Source organism: Mus musculus, chromosome X (assembly GCF_000001635.26).
Source record: "Mus musculus strain C57BL/6J chromosome X, GRCm38.p6 C57BL/6J".
Classification (NCBI taxonomy): domain Eukaryota; kingdom Metazoa; phylum Chordata; class Mammalia; order Rodentia; family Muridae; genus Mus; species Mus musculus.
This window is the reverse complement of record NC_000086.7, coordinates 102,789,826-102,810,181: the sequence shown is the minus strand read 5'-3', so window position 1 is coordinate 102,810,181 and position 20,356 is coordinate 102,789,826. Positions and strand designations below refer to the sequence as shown.

The following is a 20,356-nucleotide window of genomic DNA, read 5'->3' as shown; positions in this document are numbered from 1 at the left end:
GGATTATTTCCTCAGGACCAGCTCACCGAAGCTGTGGTCCAGAGGATGCCAAGGCTAAATTTCATGCTGACAGTCCAGCTTGGTAAGGTGTAAGAGTCTCCATTGTGGTACAGGTTTTGAATACATGAAGGAGTGAGGTAGCGTGGTTAAGGTTTGGAACATGTGGCAGGTTCAGAGTCCCAGAAGAGAGACCACTGGGGAAGGTGTAGCCAGTTACAGTGAAGACCTGGGCAGTGTCTCCTACCAATGCTTTATTATTTGTTCAAATATACAAGCCTAGACACAAGTTGAAACTTCTCCACATACAAGTACAGGGGTGCCTGGGCACATATGCAATCACAGAACAAATGCAAACAATGGTATACTAACCCACTCAGAGCCCCACCGACAGACTGGTCACATTAAATTGCACAGTGCTATCCACAGAAGATACATTGAATAGCATCAGCTTCCAAAGGAATAAGGGATGGGGGTACAAGAACATACTATGCAAGCTAAGGAACAGATCTACATTATGAGAAGAGTCTGAAAGCTTATTAAATGCCCGAAGGCTTACAAAGCACATTTAAGCATTTCAGACAGGAACCACACATAACATCAACTCAGTGCTTGAAGAAGTCCGCACCCCCCACCTCTGGGCCCTTAAGTCCAAGAAGAAGGTGCACTCAACAGGAAGTGAAGTGGAGCTGGCCAGTGGATCTGAATCACACGGATGGGCGGGGAGGCTTCACTGCTCCAACTTCAAGCAAGACCTGAAGGCAGAAAGGATGGTATGAGGACCAACTAATGACCACGAGTCCCTTTCCCAACTCTCCCCCATGTCTTTGTCTCCCACAAGTGAACATCTGTCACTGAGACCAGTGGACAGACCTATTCCTGTCGGAATTCCTTGCCTCCAGCCTCACCTTCCCTCATTCCTCTATCATCCACACAAACCTACTGTGGTGATGAAGCTCATGATCTCTCAATATATCCTTCCCGATTTCAGGAAAGTTCCTTGATCTTCCACTACCTGCTCCTCCTGGCCTAGTCCCACACTGGGGGAGGGGGGGGGGAGTGCCCGTGCACTGTCATGTGTGCTTATACACCAGTGTTTGTGAGTATGTGCAGGTATGTGAAAGTCAGAAGACAACCTCAGGTGTCAGTCTTTCCCTTATTGTTTGAGTGTTGTTTTGGGCCCTTTTTGAGAGCTCTAAAAGAAACATGATGGTTTAACTGTGGATATCAAAACCTTTTAATATTTTCTGTCTGTCGCTCCTAAACATGTTGTAAAATGTTTGACTTTAAAAACTATTGTTTGAGCTGCTGAGTTGAGGCTTGTGAAAAATTGTCAGATGAATTTTGGTTTGGGATTTGTACAGTCATTCTAACAATTTCGGAAATGACCCTGAGCGTACTTCTGCCATCTTGTACTATGTATTTATTTGGAGCAGCACCCTTGGAACTGGAAGTATAAACAGAAGGACAGATCAACCCTGAGAAGCAAGGAAGATGCTTCATGCTCCTCAGTGCCAAACCTTTAGTCAAGATCTAACTCTTGCAGTAAAAACAAACAAACACATGCTGTTCCTTGTCATGCACAGTTTTTTCTTTAATAAATGGTAAAGTTACATGTATACCAAAGACTTGTATTAAAGTAAGTTTCTTTACAGTTTATTATCTGTACATTAAGAAGCCCTGGCCTGGGATTCATCTCCCGCCCTTGCCAGACCCCTGTGATCAGCCACCTCCCAAGCTTCATTCTGCCTGTTGTGTTCCAGCAGTTCTTTCCAGGGTGGCTTCCTCCTATATACCCTAGGCCCTATCTGTCTCTGTGCACAACAAGGTCCAGCATTGCTGCCCAGACACACTAGAAGTTTAATTCCCTCCTCAGCTCATAAACACTTGCCCTGGGTCATTTGAGATCTGGTTGCAAAATACACCTCATGAGAGAATCCAGGCTGAACATCTGAATTGAAATCGCCCTAAGATCGGGCTCTAAACCTCATTCTAAATCTCTCTGTCTTCCCCAGACCATCACAGTGTGTAGTGGGTTGGCTGGATGCTGCTTGTATTCTAATGCTCGTACAGGGCCTCCAAGACCTGGTTGTCCCAGAGAGGAGAGAATCTGCAAGTCGAACCAAGTGACACTGCGTGACCTTGCCCCCAAGTTATTTCTGATTGGCAAATGAAGTTGCCATGCCAACAGCCAATAGCTGGGCAGAAGAGACATAGGTGGGGTTTAGGATTCCTGGACTTGGGAGTTGGAGGAGAACCATGAGGAGGAGAAGAAGGTGAAGGAGGAAGGAGAAGCCGTCATGTGTTAAGAGTGAGTGTCATGAAATCGTGGCCATGAGGGCTGGTCAATTAGAGCTAAGAGCAGCCCAGATAAAACGTAGTAATAACTCGGGGTTATCAACAGGACAGGAAAGTAGACTCTCTAATAGGCTAGGGGGTAGATATCTGTCCAATTCTTATGCTGTTTAAGGCTTCTTGTAAATATAAAGGTTGTGTGTGTCTTTTGTCTGGGAACTAAATGGTCAAAGGCAGGGTAGAAACTCCACAACAACAGTGAGCAATAGACTGGGAACACGGGGCTGGGTGGGGAATCAGGGTGCCCGGTTCTATTTCTTGCACTTGATATGCGGCCTGCCCTAGAGCAAGTCCCTGCAACTCCCCGGGGGCCTCAGACTCCTTCTCTTTTGATGTCATGGCGACTAGCCAATTACTGCTAGGCTAAAACTTGAGATGCTTAGCATTCTCTGAATAAGCCTCCAAGTGCCCTCTCTGAAGTCAGCCTCAGAAGACTGGTGTACCCAGTCCCGAAGTCATTCCAAGCACAAACTAGCCCCATGTACCCAGCCATGACCAACTTACCACAGAGCTTCCCATCTCCCAACTACCTCCATCCCTTGCTCCTTTTCAAGAAGTCAGCTACCTGTTTAGCTGTGGGTCTGGTGCCAGGTCCAAGAAGAGTTCTTCAGAGTCATCAGGGCCTCAGCAGCCTCCAGTATTTCCTGACACTCTAAGGAGGCAGGAACCGAGGCCTGGTCAGAGGCACCGGAGCCCTGCAAAGAAACAGGTGTGAGGAGACCAGGAGCTGTGCATCCAACACCTCTTCTCAGAAGCACAAATGCCCGCTCAGTACCCAGCGGCCTCCAGGGCCCACTCTCAATGACCCGACGGTCTGCCCTACACATCAACTTAGCTCCTCCCACCCACGTTTCCAGAACCCTCCTGCTTCTCTGTGGGGACCTGTGACTCCAGTGGATGGTGGTGATCGGTGGAGGTACGTGGCAGGAGGACCATACTTGAGCATCTGGAAACAAGAGGTAGTAAGGGAATTAAACACTTGGGTGGGTAGGTAGCACCTGCAGAGGGAGACTGACAGGGTTTTGCAATACCAGAAGGTGGGCATTCAAAGGACTGTGGAGACCTTAGGCCCTGTGGCTTGGACATGCCCGTTGTCCCGCACAGTCTGTTTTCCTTTAAACAACTCCCTCCCCGGCAACACAACTTTTTTCCTGAGAAATTAATCCATACAAGTGTTTGTTTTCCTTTTTAATTCTCTCCCAGATATGCAGTGAAGAATGTATCGGGAAACAACGGGTATCTGCATTTTAATATACTGCAAAGTCCCTAAAGAGATACAGTGACCTTCCATTTCCAGGGACTGGTTCTTGCCAGCACTTTGCCAGGCCACCACGGATCATGAGGGACAAGCCCGGAGCACTTCTAGGAGGCTTTCTTTGTTGACCTCTGGACTTTGCCCTGGGCCTCCCTGGCCCTGTCCACCATGACCCTAGGTTTCATCAGGACCCTCCCATTGCACTCATCTGCTGTGTGTAGAGAAACAGTGCCCACGTGTTGAAGGCCCACTATGTAGCAGCAGGCCTTCGTGCTGGTGCTTTTAACAACGTGGCAGGTATAGAGTGCTCTTGCCAAAATGACCTCTAGAAAATGGATACTTGAAAAAAATAAAGTCACTTGTACCAAGTCTCTGGAGTGGGAACGGCCAAAGCTGGAGAGGCCCTCTGTCCTTGCCCCTCAGTCTGACCTGCAGCCTTCTCCTCCCACCTCCACTTGTCCTCCTCCCTCCGAACATCCCCCTCCTCCTGCTCCTGTGGCAGTAAGCCCATGTCCTGACTCACAGAGACACAAGACACAGTCAACTGCAAGGTCCCTTTCTACTCACGGGTTGGACTCAGCAAAAGCCCCGTGAATCTCCGTGGAAGGAGGAGCCACCAACTGCTGCTCTGGGGGCACTGACATGTAAGGCAGAGGTGAAAGTGCTGGGGGCCAGCAATACACTTGAGACCCGTGGGGGCTCTCCTGAGGAGACAGAGAGCGAAGGTAGGGGATTGGCTTCCAGGCCGGCCCAGGAAGAGAGGAGGGATGGGCAAATGATAGTCTGATGGCAGGAATCTAGAATGTCAGGGCTCTGAGGACCTCTCCAGACCCCCTCCCCTCCAGTCTCGTGCTCAACTGCTGCTGAGAAGACTTAGGCTCAAGAGGAAGTGCCATTTGCCAATGTCCGCACAAGACAATGTGCTGACCTGTCAGAGGTGAGAGCCCTGACTTGAAGACACAGTTAAAAGGGGTCTTAACAGTAACTGGTGGGAGCCTCCCACTCTAGCAACAGATTCTCCTTACCTCCTGGGGGCTTGCTTGAGGCAGGTCTTCAGGCTGGGACACAGGGTTCTCCTTTGCAGCTGTAAAAGACCAAGAATTCTTTCCCACTCGGCTGCCCAACAGCCTCATCTGAAGACACTCAACACCATTTTGAGGACTTCCCACCTTAAACCTTTTTGAATGCACCCCTTCCCAGATCTCTGCCTCCTGCAAACAAGTGCTGTCTACCATTGATAGGATGTTTTGGGTTTTATTTTTAACCCCTACCTGGGCCCACTGAGGTCCAGGCTACCCTTGCCCATGGTCCCACTGCAATTCTGTGGCAGAGCTGGTCACAGGGTTACTCATGCCTTGCTTCTCTCCAACCAAACTCAGGCTCCCTCCCCAGCCAGTGACACTCACGGCGACCTCTTCCTTTGGTAGGGGTCTTCTTGGCCTGATCGAAGGGTTTGCGGGGGAGAGTCGTTCTTGGTAGTCGAATCTGGCGTCTCTTTCCTCGTGCACTATACCCCTTTTGCTCAGAACCCACAGCCAGCAGGGCCTCGCCGTGGTCCCTTCAATAGGGGTTTGAAGGACTCCTGCTAGTCATGTGCAAAGGGAACCTGACCCCCTCACCCTCCAGGACACCATACTCAAAAGGATGCAGCCCAACTGGGACACCAGCAGACCGAGAGAGTGGGAAGAATGGGTTTCCAACCTGACTTGGGTCCGGGTGCCACAACTGTGGCCTCTGCCAGGGTGATTTGCACGTCCTCTGAGGATAGGTTCCATTACAGGTGCTGCTGCTCCAGTCTTGTTCCCCATGTTACATTCCGAGGTGGAGGGCCGGCAGGAAACAGCTGCTTTGTCTTTTGGTCCCATGGTTCTTAGGCTGAGAGCAGAAACAACACTGTATCCCCATGGCCCTAAAGTAACTCTTCTTTCCTGAGCAGAACCAAAGGAATGAACAAAAACAAAGAACAAACAAACAAAAACCCAAACAAACAGAAACAAGACAATAAAACAGAAATCAAACAAACAATAATAAAATAATAAACAAAAACAAAAAGCAACAAAAAACAAAACAAAACCCAATGAAACATACAAAGCAAAAACAACCCCTTCCCAGACACCAAACAAAACAAGCAAGCAAACAAGCAAAGAAAACTAGCTCTGGGAATGAGAATTTTCTCCAACATGGTCACCACCAGCATCAGGTTTATCCTCTCCTGGTTTTCTTCTGCCTTCATCTCCCATTTGTACTCACATAATCTCAGGTTCCTCGTGTTGTCTCAATCACCCAGTACCTCCCACCAACCGCCTCTTGGCACTGGCTCCATTACCCAATCGATCTGCTCAGACTCACTCCACACATCCCATTTCCAGGAGGAATACACCAGCAGCCTCGGGCCTGCCTGGACAATCACGAGACAGCCTGGACACTGGAAGACAACCTTCTTCCTCGTGCCTCACATTCCTTCTCTCCCCACATGGGAAAAATCATATGCACCAAGCACTCAGTAGTCTCAGGGACGACCGGTGCTCAGTTGTTTCTTTCACCACCACCCCTACCCCCATTCAAGTTTTCCTCACACCACAGACTTAATTATTCCCTTGCTCCGCCTTTCCACCGATTTCCTTTGTGTTCCCCACCTGCTAGCCTCCACTCCTCCACCCACGAAATCATATTGATCTTCTGAAGGCAGTGGACACTAGAATCATACCTAAAAACCTTCCACCCAAGAACCTGGGGTAGGGAGACCACGACTGAGGCCAACCGGGGCTAACTAGTGACAAGGTGGGCTTCCAACAAGCAGTTTGCTCATGAGATCCATCCGGATTTCTCTCAGTCATCTTTTTTTAATTTTTCAGATTTTCATTCTTCTTCTTCTTCCATTTCCTCCCTTCCCAGCTTTCTACACCTGACAGATGTTTGTTGACACCCATGTGGAATGGCGGCCCCTGACCTAGCCCAAAGGCAGACTATCCTGTGGGCTCAGCTTTCTGTTGCCTCACATGGCCCATTTTCATCCAACCCCCACATCTACTCCCCAGTTGTCCACCCATCTTCCAGAGTCATCGCAACCTTGTGACTGTTGGCACTGGGACAGGAATGGCTCCCTGGTCCTTCTCACCCTCTACCTGCCTCATCTGCTCTCTGGCGAGGCCCAGGCCCAGACCCGCAGGCAGCGGGGAGACGGTTGCTCCCTGAAGGGGCTGGGGCAGGGCCCGCGGGGACTGGACGGAGCCTGTGGAGGAGGCCAAAGTCCCAGGCGGGCTCGACGCGCCCTCCTCTGTCCCGTTTCCTATCACCAGCGGGCTTCCCTTGAGGAGGCCTAGAAATGAAGGAAACGGGCACTGGAGCAGGACAGAAGGAAGGAGAAAGGCTCAGGAGAAGATGGAGGTCACCTTCCTCGCGCCACCAGGGGTCAGTTACCCAGGACTCCAGCCCTTCAGAGTCAGCGCCCAAGCTGAGCCTCAAAAGAAGCAGCAGGCAGGCGGGCAGGCCAGCGGTTCTGGTGCTCTGGGCTCCTTGTGCCTTGGCCTTCGACTCCACTTCCTGCTTTGCCTCAGAGGCCCTGAGCTTCCTGCACTCGGCCCTCAGAAGGGCGTCCCTGGTGGCTGCTCTGAGACCCACTTCCGCCTACGCTGTGTCCTGGCTCCTGGAGGGAGGCCTTTCCTGTCTACTGGTGCTCACCGAAATGGTCCTGCCTGCACTGAGGGACAGACTGAGCTTTGGATCCTCCCGTGGTGGTTCCGCAACCGGCCTCCATTTGGAGGCGACATGGTGTGGGGTGCGGGGTGCACGGTGCACACACTCTCACTTACATCTACTTGCTAGGCTCTAATGTGTCCTTTCAGAAACAAGCGATCCAGTTCGGCATGGACCACCCTCCATCCTCACATCCTGTTGTCTCACTCAGCAGCCATCTTAAACCCCACAGAACACTTGCCAATGACTGGGAACACTGTGTTCCATCTTGTTGGAGACTGGCTCTGACTTTTCTATCTCAAGAATAAAAAGTCCCTCACATCTCTCACAGCTCTACATTCCGGGGTTTTTTTTTTTTTTCTTTCCTTATTTATTGATTTATTATTTTCTATTTTTTTAATCTTTATTTTTGTCACTCCAAAGCAAGACAGACATGGTGTCTGCTAGGAAACAAGTGGGGGCAGCAAAATTGGCCAGATGCCCTCGTAGACCCCAGAGTATAGAGACAAGTTACTGTTGGGGATGAGTCTCCATATACTCGCTCCTTGTGCCTGACATCCTGCAGACGCTAGATACTACCATATTAGTTTAATTCTGGAGTGAGCTATTACTATCATTATGTCCCACTTTACTGGTGAGAAAATCAAAGCCTGGGTATCAAATAGGACTTCTGCTTACATGCTCAGTCTAGCCATTCTCTACAGTTCAGAAGGGGCAGTCAGGCATTCTAGGAAGTGTGTCAGTACTGGCACTTATTACAGAGTGATGCTTGTTTCATGCTCTGCAAATCAACTTTCTGGTGTAGACGTCAGGAAGATGGGAGTGCTCCCCGTCTCCTTCTAAAGTGCCCAAGTCCCTTTTTAGTAAAATCCCTGTCATCTAAGTTGGAGCCAAAGGAAAACATTTTTCCTTAAAAGCTTACCCACAGGATACTTTGTCTAAAACAGTACTGGATCCTTGACAATTCCGCACCTGGCAATTCCTCTAATAAGTACAGGCATTTATGTCTGGTACAACCTTTCCTCATTTCCTGGGGTTGGAAGCAGTACCATGTCAAGTACCTAAAATGCATTTTTTCCCATTGAGTACACATATATTCACTTGGAGATGTCTCCTCAAATTCACTGAGTCCCAACTGGTCTGGGGGTGGGGTTCCATAGCTAAACCACTTGAAAAGCAAGTAGGAGGATGTAAGTTTAACCACCTATATGCCACAGGTAAACAGGGCCTGGTGGCACGAGCTTCTAACTGCAAAACAGCCAATCTCTACTCCCCTTTGCCTGATTTTGTATTGTTTTGTTGGGGGGACTCTATGTTTGGGCTGTTAATTTATTTTTAGTGAATTTTTCTATAGGCTATACAGTGAACATAAATCTCCTTCCACTGAGTGAAAGTACAAACAGTCCCTCAGAATGTGCAGTGGTTCGTCTGTAACTTCAAATATGCACACATTCACGACATTTAGTGGGACATTGCATCAGCACTGAACACATACAGACTTTTGGGACCCATGTCCTTCACAACTTCCTAAATCCTTCTCTGAAAAACAGAACTTTTTTTTGTTTCTTTTTAATTTTTTTTTTTTAATTTTTAAAGTCAACAGCATCCAGTATTCCCAGGCAGTCTCCCATTCAAGTAGTGACCAGACCCCCTCTGATCAGATAGATTGAGCACATTCAGCCTAGGACTATAAGCACATTTGTGCACATAACTCATTCGTTTGTTTTCAAACATGTATTCAGGGCATTTGTCTATTTTCAAGTTAAGTAGTTTGGTGTTGTTCTTGTTCTTGCTGCTGCTGCTGCTGGTGCTGCTGCTGCTGCTATTGGTGCTGGTGCTGGTGCTGGTGGTGTTGTGATGTGGGCTCAGTTACATGTACATATATAATATGATCTATTACAGAATACATTGTCAGGAAATGTCTCCCTCTAGTGTAGACCTTGTCATGGCTCCTGGTTGATTATTCTCTTACTCACAATAGTACAGGATTCTCAGGTTCAAATGAAAACTATGCAGGCCTCTAACCATCATTGGCATCCAAACCCACCACCGTACAGTCAAAGACTGTTGCAGCAACAATTTCACCTGTACATTTCTATCCTCATATGTTTTCTGATACCTAAAACTGGGTAATTTGTGAATTAAAGACATTTATTTGGGCTTATGTCCAGGAGTCTATAAGACAAAGCATGGTCGGCAACCTCTGGATGGGGGCTGGTGCCACTTTTGCCACAGTTTAAAATGCAATTACAAAGGGACACAGATAGAAGGCACAAAGGCTCACTTCCCAGCAACCCACTCTGATAAGTTTGCCTATTTCTTTCTCCTCTCACTGAGCAATAATACAGGAGGCACAGAGCTTCAGAAACAAACAACAAACAACCAAACAACCAGGAATGGAAGCCACCCCCATGCCACAAACAAGAGGCAGGCCACAAGGGGGAGGCAATAGCATGGGAAAGAACCTCAGGCCTGGAGACTCTTGGTGACCTTGCTTTCTTTATGGTGGGCAGCACTGGCTCTGCGTTTCTTCAGAGCATCAGTAGAGGACTGAAGGTTTAGGACAAAACCATCTGATGGGGGGGGGGAGACACTGTCTCCTCCCCAGGTTCACTGGAGCAGTCTTGGCAGGGCTAGAGCAGGTTCTTAGAGAGGCATCTCAGTGGTTGGTGCACTTATGACCACACAGAAGGACTGTGAGGCACTGCCCACAGCAACCATACTCCAGGGATTTTGCATTGGTACCTCTGACTTCTGATACCACAAGCTTATTTGGACCAGAACTGTCCAGCACAGTTCCCCAAACAAGGTATTACTGCTACATGTTGTGGTAGGCCGTGTGACCACAACTGAAGACAGTATTCCTTGGTTTCTGTAAAAGATGAAAATCATGTTGTTTGCCATGTATTGGGTGATGTTGACCAGCAGACAGTACCTTGTGATGGGATTTTCGTGGTGAGTTCTGTTGCTGACTTCCTCTTTAGCTAGATTTGGGGGTTTGCTTTTTGGTTAGTTTGGTTTGGTTTGGTTTCTGGGTTTGTTTGGTTTTTTTCTCTGAAAACCTTAGGTTCAGGAAGGTTTTGAGTCACCTCAGGGTCTGGTCTTCCTCTGATTATGTGAATCCTGCTGGACAGGTTTCCCACCTGTCCTCTGGATACTTTCCTGGTCAGGCCTGGCTCCTTGGGGTTCTGTATTTTAGGTTTCTCCTCTTTCTTAGCTTCAGAGGAGGCCATACACGTTCTCACCTCTCACCTGGATGAGAGTCATCTTGCTTTATGCAAGATGTTTCGAGTAAAAAGCTCCCTACATTACTTAATTTTTCTCAAGAAGCCAGGACACATGTGCAGGAAGCTATTCGAGATGCAGAATCCCGAAACATCTGCCTTCTTATAAGTTAAAATGCTGTTCCCAGAGATAATTCCCCTCCCAATTCCTGCAAAGACTGGCGATTTTACTGGTTAATACACCATCCTGCAAACCGAGTCCTTTCTGCTTGTGGTCAAACAGCTCTTGCAGTCATTTCTGACGCGCATTACCGTATCATGACTTAACAATTTTTGTTTCTTGGGTTTCTGTGGCTTTTTGCTTCTTTGTTTGTTGTTTTGTTATTGTTGCTGTCCTTTCCTTAGTCATTTCAAAGAGGATGAAGCAGGTTCTGGGTGTCAGGGGGAATCAAGCTTCTTTTCCATACCCTCCTCCTTTAAGCCAACTTAGACATAAAATTGTATTGGAAGATATGTATGTGTAAAGGCTAGCAGTTTCCAGGAACTTTGTAGAAGGATTGATTTCTTTGATAGGACTGTACTTGTTCATGAGACACACGGTTCCTTCTAAAATTGAGGTTAAAATACACTTGGCTGTGTTGGGTGTAAACAAATGGCTTCAAAAACACAGTGCCAAACAACTTCTAAGCTGTGTGTGGTCAAAAGGTTTGCTGTTGTCACCCTAAAGTTGAAAAAGGTTTGCATTTGGTGGTGTATAGCAGGGAAGTCTAGAATGATAATCAGTGTGCACATTGAAAACCCAGTGACATACATAGCTGTGCATTAGTGGAATGTGATTCTTGCCACCATATGATTAGAGTTGCAGAAGGCTACATCCTAAGAGCAAAAGCAAGGTGTGGTTGCAAGTTTTGCAACACACCCTCAGACACAGTACCAACAGCTCTGAGGATGTGTTACTAGACACCCAGGCAGGAATGATATGCTTTCTGCCCAAGTCTCGACTGACTCTGCTCACGCATGTAGTCAACACAGAAATAGCATGGCACAAGGAAAATCCCTTTTTTGGAGGTCTCACAGGATCGAGTCAGTAAGCAAGGAAGGGGGCCATGCACGTCCACAAAGCCTTCTACCCAAAGTCTGCTGCTTTTGGTGCCTTAATAACTAACACACTGAATATATTATTAGCCAGCTTAGGGCCAGAGAAAGAAAAGCTCTCTCCCCAATATCTGGCCTACATTTTCAAAGAAGCAGCCAATACTTCTAAATGCTTTACCACAGGGATACTTTATTCAGGCTCTCATGTCCAGTATCCGAGGCACGGGTGAGCATCCTGATGTAGGTAAAGGCATGGGTACACACAAGATTAGCCACGTGTGCAAACCATGATGAGACAAAAGAAAATGAAAAATAGAGAAGAAAAGAAATGCTGCCTTAGGAATAACCTCAGAACATTGTGAACAGACAAATATATGCTACATGGTGCACCATTAATGACACCCAGAAAGACCCAAGTCCTCCAAAGGAAAAAAAAAATTAATGCAAGGTTGAGAGCATACAGCCACAGTTAGAAAATTTTCCTAACCTCGCGCTAAGGTGTTGAAGACCCTACAATGCAAAAGCATGAAGGAGGAGCTTCTGATTTTGGCCAGGAACTACATTACAAGTTAAGAAACAGAAACAACACAGGCAGTCCTCCATGAGGCCACCTTTTTACCTCTCTTAGTGACAGACTGAGGTGCGAACCTGATGACCAGTTGTCAGTCAGTGAAGCTGAGCTTGTGGCCTGAGGTGACAAGGACAGGCAGGATAGTCTCAGTCTTCACTCTCCATCAGGACCTGCAGACCGTAATGAAAAGGCCATGTCAGATCACAGATATGTCCTTACATGGCTCTGCAGGGGTAACATTGTGTACCAAGCCAACTAAGATCTTCATTGTGACCAACGACCACACCTGATCCTACCTGAATTCTTTCTCTCTAATACTGGCTTCTCCAACAGTCCCAGCCTTAAGTACCATTTTTTCAGCCCAGGGTCCCTGAGTATGATAAAGGACTCTTTGCCTGGAGTCTGTTATTGTTTCACAATGGCAGGCACCACACGTTCTGGCATAGCATACATTCCCCACCCAGATAGACCCCTGAGAGAAGCAAGATTCCTGGCTCCACTCAGTATCCTTTGAACCAGCATATCCAACCAGAGTGGCTTGTCACTCACACAGTGCTACTCCTTGGCTGTTTTGACTCAGCAGCCTTCTGTCAAGCCTCCCTAGCTTTGAGAATCTCCCCATCAACTCACAAAGCCCTTCCTTGATGGAGACCTGAGATCTGCTTATAAGATTCAGCCTGGGAAGGCTTCACCATTCCACATTCACATGGAGAATGCCTTGAGCTGGCATGGAGATCTCTCTCCATCCCAGACCCTTTTGCCCTGTGCTTCTCCTCTGAGGCCTTCTCACTATGCTGAGGGCTGCTGCACACCTATGGGCTGGGAGTCATTTTACCTGGATCTCTCCATTTTCCTTCCACTTCATATGCTGCCCACCCTCCCACAATACTTTGCCAACTGGAGGGCCTCACAGTCTCCTGACTTCAGGGTACTTAATGGCCCACTGCTGTTGGGCAAAAGCCTTGAAAACTGAAGATAGACTGAGCAGTCCCTGGTTGCTGCTACTCAACCACACAGAAGAGCTGGAGGCTCTGGCCTCAGAGAAGAGAAAACCACCAACAGCAGTCACTCCTCTGGCAGCACAAGCCCTCCTGTTTGCCCACAATCTCCATCACCCCCTTGCCCCTTTTTCCTCATCCAAGGATCCAGGTATGTACCTGGGGTGGTGCTAGTCTCTTGCAGTGCCTCCCGGGAGTTATGCAGAATCAGGAGAGCCTCGGCAGCATCCATGACCTTCTGCCTGTGTTCCTCAGCAGATGAGCTGCCCTGGGTGGAGGTAACTGGGCCCTGGGTGTAGACTTCAGGGACCTGGTTGAACGTGTTGTTACTCTGGGCCCAGATGACAGGAACCTGGTTAGCAGTGGCAGGGTTCTGGGAAGAGATGTTGGAGTCCTGAAAAGTAATAGAGTGAGAGACTGAATTCTAACAAAACACACTGCCCTCCCCCAAGATAACAGACCCTTCAGCCCCCATTTCTTCCCAACAAACACCCATCTCTAAGAGGTTCTTCTCTTTCCATCCCTTCCCTTCCAGAGACCTAGTCCCCGCTCATTTACCAGGACCTGTGCCAGCATGACAGGGGCAGCAGTGTTGGTACTGGGCTGCATGATCACATTAGGGAACCTGAGAAAGAGGAGAGGAGAAGCCAGGGTGTTAAACATTATAGATGGCCACAACTGCAAGTACTCATGAAGATCCGGGGTCCCTGCAAGACCAGGCTCGGGGCATGTGAATATTTGCAGACAGTAGGACAGATGGCACTGGCCTTTTGCGTTTGGAATGGATCCTCCCCTGGTTCGATCCCCATCTTCCTTCCAACCTCCTTCCATATCTCTTCTTGAGACACTACTCTAGAGAGTGAACTCTATTCCCCCGGTACAAGGAAGATGGGCAAGGGCTGTTGGAATGTGCAATGCACCAGGAGAGAAATGAAGCAGTCCTCTTCAGAGTCTGACACTTGCCTCCACATTGCCACTGCCCACCAGTCATGAAGGATATGCTAAGCTCATGTGGCAGTAGACATATTCTCCAAAGGCCTGGAACAGTTCCTGGGCCTCTGTGACCCTTCTGGTTGATCCTTCCAGATCTCAGCAGAACCTTTCCCCATCGCCATTCCCCTCAGAGTGGATCAATAGTTCAAAATGTTTGAAAGCCAACTGTGTGGTCTATGCACTGTGCTTGTCCTCTTTAAAGCCCCTGGGCAGACTACTTTCCACACATTCACACAGTGAGTGAACACCACAGAACGATATCTCCAAGTGTGTCACACAGGAAATAGTAAATGTCTGAGGCCTATGTCCTTGCAAGGTAGGGTGCAAGGCTACTCTGTTGTTCCACCATGATTTTCCTTTCCTTTCCTTTCCTTTCCTTTCCTTTCCTTTCCTTTCCTTTCCTTTCCTTTCCTTTCCTTTCCTTTCCTTTCCTCTCCTCTCCTCTCCTCTCCTCCCCTCCCCTCCCCTCCCCTCTCCCTCTCCCTCTCCCTCTCCCTCTCCCTCTCCCTCTCCCTCTCCCTCGCCCTCTCCCTCTCCCTCTCCCTCTCCCTCTCCCTCTCCCTCTCCCTCTCCCTCTCTCTCTGCCTCTCCCTCTCCCTCTCTCTCTGCCTCTCCCTCTCCCTCTCTCTCTGCCTCTCCCTCTCCCTCTCCCTCTCCTCTCCTCTCCTCTCCTCTCCCTCTCCTACTCTCCCTCTCCTCTCCATCTTCTCCTCTCTCTCCTCCTCCTCTCCCTCTCCTCTCCATTTCTCCTCTCCCTCTCCTTCTCCTCTCCCTCTCCTCCTCTCTCTCCTCCTCTCCCTCTCCTCTCCATCTCCTCCTCTCTCCTCCTCCTCCTCCTCCTCTCCCTCTCTTTCTCTCCCTCTCCTCCTCTCCCTCTCCTCTCCCTCTCCTCCTCTCCTCTCCTCTCTTCTCTTCTCCTTCCTTCCTTTTTTCCTTCCATTACTCATTTCTTCCATCATTCTTTCTCCCTCCCCCTGCTTTATCTCTCTGTCCCTTTATACTATTCTTCCTTTTTCTTGCTGCTGCCCAGAGTTCTACAGTACCAGGAACAAGTGTTGACACATAGGGCCAGGGCCATAAGCCACAGCTGGCTCATGGTCTTTCATATAGGTATATGTATATACTCACAGGCAGGGAATAGTCATGGGCTGCCTGGGATTCCATGAGAAAGAATGGGTCATTTGAAGGTTCAGAGTCACCGGAATACAGGATATATTGATGACTGGTGTGGGCAAGCTCAACATCAGAGGCCCTTGGAAGATTCCCTGAAAGGACAGACATCTCTGTTAAACATCATATCTGACAATGGAGATAGAAAGATGTGTATGTTTTAAGGACATGAAAGCCATGAACCACCACAGAGCTCTCTAAAACTTGGTGAACAAAATCTCGCCGCCTTGTTTGTTTGTTGCTGCTGTTTGTTTTTTTTGGGGGGGGGTATTATTATTTTTTTGGTTCTTTTTCTGCATTTGGTGTTACTGAGGCCCAAATAGAAGTGAAGACTTTCCAAAGCCTACAATGCAAGTACCAGACAGGATTGTTGTTGAATCTCAGTGTTGAAGACAATTAAAACTATCCAGGAAATGACTGCTGGCTTGGTGCCTCTCCATGTAGCAACTAATTTTCCTTACCTGTTGGGGACCTGTGTGAAGCAGGACTTCAGGCTGGTCAAGAGGATACAGGTGCTGATCTGTAATAGAACATAGAGAGACCTCTTATACCTTGGACAGGTTAAGGGGGAGGAAGGTTTGCCTAAGTTCTAGTGGCAATTCTGTGGTCCTAATGGTGCCAGAAACCCTTGGGCTTACCACACCAGTATTGATACAACCCCTACCTGGCCAGAGACACTCACGCATGACAGCTGAACTGAGGGGACACTGCTGGGCACTCATAGGAGTACTGAAGGCGTCAGCCATTCTTCTTGGGCCTCAAGCCTGATGCCGCTTTCTAGGTGTCCACTGCTCTTCTTCCCAAAACTTTCAGTGCACAAGGCTCTACCAGATTCTCTAACAGAGGAGATTGAAGGACTCATGTTAGTCACACATATGAGAAAGTGGCTCTTGTAGGTCTGGAAGATCTTGGCAGGAATGTGCTTCACCCCAGTTGTTTCTGATTCTCCCATCGGTGTGGCACTTTCAGAGCAAAGTACAGGTTCCCTGAGACCAAGTTTGCGCACAACCCCACACCTGTCTTTGCTCATCTGGTCCCATACCCTCTATTCAGTGGAGTCACAATTCCAGGAGAAACAGATCATATCTGTCTTTAGGTTTCAAATTCCATGGTTGTAGAGTTAGGGGCAGTGACCAAAATGGCCGCTGGAATTCCTTCCCCCAATGTACTTACCCTACCGTCAGGCATCTATATCTCTAGTGCCTACAAGTCTCCTGTGGTCCTTCCAGCACACTGACAGAATCACTTCTCTGGAACACAGCCTTCTCCTAAGGAGCTGCTCTCCTAAGACCCACAACAATTCCGCCTGATCCCGACTGTCCCTGCTCACCATCACCTGCTCTTTCACTCACTCACTCACTTGCTCACATCAAGTCCCAGGTGAGGAGCCAACAGATGTCCCTTTATCTCCCTCAGCAATCACCACTCTCAGCTATCTTGCATCATCCTGTGCTCTGCCAACGCCAAAGGCTAGTCCTGCTTTTTCTGTGAACTTCTACCTGTCTCCCTAAAGTCCTGTATTCAGTGACTGCCCCCGTAGAAGTGAGTGAACTTAGTTGCTAGCTTCAGGGGAAACCATAAATCCCCATTCTAGCTGCATTAGTTTTATACTCAAGCCCAGCCTTAATCTTAATAATTCCGTTGATCCCCTTGGAAAGCGCTGACCACTTGCTCCTCCTCAGACCATGCTGTCATCTCCCCAAGAAGCTTGGCCAATCCATGCCAGAAATACCAGTGCCTGGGAGGCTAAGGCAGGACAGTGGTGAGGTGGACAACAGCTCATAGCTCTGGCACAGCCTGTCACCCATAATAACCACATCAAAGACAATAATAATAATAATAATAATAATAATAATAATAATTATTATTATAATAAGACTACACTACTCTAGAATCTTGGACCACTTACATTTAGGTATCTTCCTGCATCCTACATTTTCCTCATTTCACCAACTTCTCCAACTGAAAAAGGATTTTTGTCCCCGGGTTAATGTTATGCCCTGTTTGAGCCAGGGGGGCCATAGCTAGGAGATAGAGCCTCCTCTGGGGGCTGTTTGTCTCAGGACAAATGCTATGCCCTGTTCAAGTCATGAGGAGATAGCTAGGAGATAGCTCCTCCTCAGCAGGCTGTTGTTCTCAGGGCAATTGCTATGCCCTCCTTTTTCTAGCCAGGAGATAGCTAGGAGATAGCTTTTCCTCCGCAAGCCCTTTAAGTTCTTTTTCTCAGGCCTAAAGTCTCCCCTCTGTTTCTGTTTCTGTTTCTGTCTCTCTGTCTCTGTCTCTGTCTCTGTCTCTCTGTCTCTCTCTCTCTATCTCTCAGTCTCTGTCTATGTCTATGTCTCTGTCTCTCTCTTCTCTCTCTCTCTCTCTCTCTCTCTCTCTCTCTGGTCTGGAGAGGTGGCTCAACTGTTAAGAGCATTGGCTGCTCTTCCAGAACACCTGGGTTCAGTTCCCAACAACTCTATGTTGGCTCACAACTGTATTTATCTGAAGTTCCAAAGTTTCTGAAGCCATCACACATATAGGCAGGGAAAACAACAATGCATGTAAAATAACAATAAAAATAAACTTAAAAATGTATTCTGTCTGGGTGCATGAAAACAGGTGCCACAGCCTCTGGCTAACCTTTTAGATGGTTCCGCACACTTCACTAATGGTTTCTCCACTTTCTTGGTAGTCCCTCCTTGTGTCCATCGTACTGTGGCAGTTCAAAAAGCACAGGTTCTCCTCATGAAACCCAGTCATCCCTTTATGCCCCATCTGAGCCAAAAACAGCAGTAGCTTCCCTCATGTTCGTGAAGCTCAGAACCCTTGTTGGTCCCGGGCTAAGCTGCATCTTTGGCCTCGCCCCTCTGGACCTGCTTGAGGAGGCTGAAGGATGAAGGAATTGGGTTCCCATAGATGGGGGATGGGGTGTGGTAAGGTGAGGCAGGAATCAGGACAGGGAATGTGCAGATCATATTTTGATGCCAATATTATTCTAATATAGTTACCTCAGTGTCCAGCGGCTGAGAATCAGGAAGTTGAGTTGTGAGGGAAGATGTACTTCCTCCCGCTGCCACCTCAGTTTGCTGCCAAGGAGCTGCCAGGGATTCCTTTTCTCTCCCCTGCACCTGTTTCTAGACCAATGAGCTTTGTCCCCTCATACAACATCCATAGCAACCTTGTGGCTCCTCTGTGACCCATACTGACCCCCCAGTGACCCCTGTTCTTCCCTGGATTCACACAGTGACTCCTGCCAGAACAAAACCAAGATTGTGCTCTCTAGTGGCCTTTACGTGAGTTGCCACCGTTTTTGTGGTGCCAGTATTTTCAAGCTACCTATTTCCCAAGCCTTGAAGCCCGAGCCCCAGTGAAGGGGTAGGGTAGGCTAGGTGGTCGCAGGCTAACCTGCATCTCTGGCCGTGCCCCTGTAAACCTGCTTGAGGAGGATGAAGGATGAAGGAATTGGGTGCCCAGAGATAGGGGTGGCGTGTGGTACAAGAGGCGGGAATCAGGACAGGGAATGGGCAGATCTTATTCTTGATGCCAATATTATTCTAATATAGTTACCTCAGTGTCCAGCGGCTGAGAATCAAGAAGTTGAGTTTTGAGGAAAGATGCACTTCCTCCCGCTGCCACCTCAGTTTGACACCAAGGAGCTTCGAGGGCTTTCTTTTCTCTTCCCTGCTCCTGTTTCTAGACCAATGAGCTTGGTCCCCTCATACGACTTCCATGGCAACCTTGTGGCTCCTCTGTGACCCATACTGACCCCCCCAGTGACCCCTATTCTTCCCTGTAATCAGCCAGTGACTCCCGCGAGAATAAAACCAAGATTGCGCTCTCTAGTGGCCTTTACGTGAGTTGCCACCGTTTTTGTGGTGCCAGCATTTTCAGGCTACCTACTTGCCAAGCCTTGAAGCCCGAGCCCCAGTGTAGGGGTAGGGTAGGCTAGGTGGTTGCAGGCTAACCTGCATTGCCATCTTGTGGTTCTTCTTTGACCCATACTGACCCCCCTGTGACCCCTTTTTTCCCCTGTAAGCACCCAGTGACTCCTACTAGAGCAAAACCAAGATTGTGCTCTCTAGTGGCCTTTACCTGGGTTTCCGCCATTTTTGTGGTGCCTGCATTTTCAGGCCACCTACTTGCCAAGCCCTGCTTGACCTCTCCAAAGTGCAGCAGTTCAGAGCTAAGGCCAGTGCCTTGCTATCACTTGTCTCTCATCCCAGTACTGGGTAGATAGAGGCAGTTGGAGCCCCACTGTTTGATGCCGCCTGCATGCTCTACAGAGAGAGTTCCAGGACAGCCAGGGATGCACAGAGAAACCCTGTCTGCAAGAAAAGTCAGCAATATCTCAGGCTGTACATAATAACCCGAGGACCAGAGTCAGAACCCCAGAACACAGACAAAACTGCCTGTTGTGTAGGCAGAGACGTGTAATCCCAACAATAGGGAGGCAGTGACATGAGGGTTCCTGGGGCTTGCTTGCCCATTTAAAAAAAAATCAGTGTGATCCAGGTTCAGGGAAATGGTGTGCCTCAAGAAACCTGGAGAGGGCCGGGCAGTGGTGGCTCATCCCTTTAATCCCAGCACTTGGGAAGTCAGAGGCATGCAGATTTCTGAATTCGAGGCAAGCCTAGTCTACAGAGTGAGTTCCAGGATAGCCAGTGCTACATAGAGAAAAAAAAAAGGTGGGTGGGTGGGTAGAAAGGGATACAGCGACAGACTCAAAGTCCACCTCTGACTCCATCAGAAATATGCAGAGAGGGGAGTGTGGATACACACACACACACACACAGAGAGAGAGAGACACACACAGACAGACATACACACAGACACACAGACAAACAAACCACTTTCCTCTGTTTGGCGTGATATTATGCAAGTATGAATAGGTGTTACGCAGGCCCTATAAAGAATCTGATATTTCATTTCTGTAGAACAGTGATCCTGGAATATTGCCTAACCTCAGACTGATGCTTGCAGATTTTTAGGTTTCTGATTTTTCCTTTTCTTTTGTCAT

At 48.4% G+C, this 20,356-nt stretch overlaps 1 protein-coding gene and 1 pseudogene across 10 annotated transcripts; both read right to left on the bottom strand.

Annotated features, from left to right (window-relative positions):
* Positions 1-231: 231 nt before the first annotated feature.
* Dmrtc1c1 (DMRT-like family C1c1) lies at positions 232-12,302 on the bottom strand. Of its 9 annotated transcripts, NM_001142691.2 has the most exons (9): positions 7,028-7,219; positions 6,737-6,926; positions 5,309-5,482; positions 5,014-5,165; positions 4,633-4,691; positions 4,175-4,311; positions 3,235-3,298; positions 2,918-3,047; positions 232-752 (listed from the first exon to the last, which is right to left on the bottom strand). In NM_001142691.2, exons 2-8 carry the CDS (start codon positions 6,739-6,741, stop codon positions 2,922-2,924), a joined length of 717 nt encoding a protein of 238 aa, NP_001136163.1. In that variant the 5' UTR covers positions 6,742-6,926; positions 7,028-7,219; the 3' UTR covers positions 232-752; positions 2,918-2,921. The 9 variants fall into 9 exon arrangements, with proteins under 9 accessions (NP_001136163.1, XP_006528355.1, XP_006528356.1 ...); XM_006528292.3 differs by lacking the exons at positions 6,737-6,926; positions 7,028-7,219 and adding an exon at positions 12,242-12,302; XM_006528293.3 differs by lacking the exons at positions 6,737-6,926; positions 7,028-7,219 and adding an exon at positions 9,769-9,814.
* On the bottom strand, positions 11,793-18,986 carry Gm5166 (predicted pseudogene 5166; annotated as a pseudogene). The gene is made up of 8 exons (NR_027707.2): positions 18,907-18,986; positions 16,037-16,190; positions 15,816-15,874; positions 15,313-15,449; positions 13,750-13,816; positions 13,351-13,585; positions 12,271-12,363; positions 11,793-11,857 (listed from the first exon to the last, which is right to left on the bottom strand). The product of NR_027707.2 is annotated as a predicted pseudogene 5166 (transcript).
* Between the last annotated feature and the right edge of the window lie 1,370 nt (positions 18,987-20,356).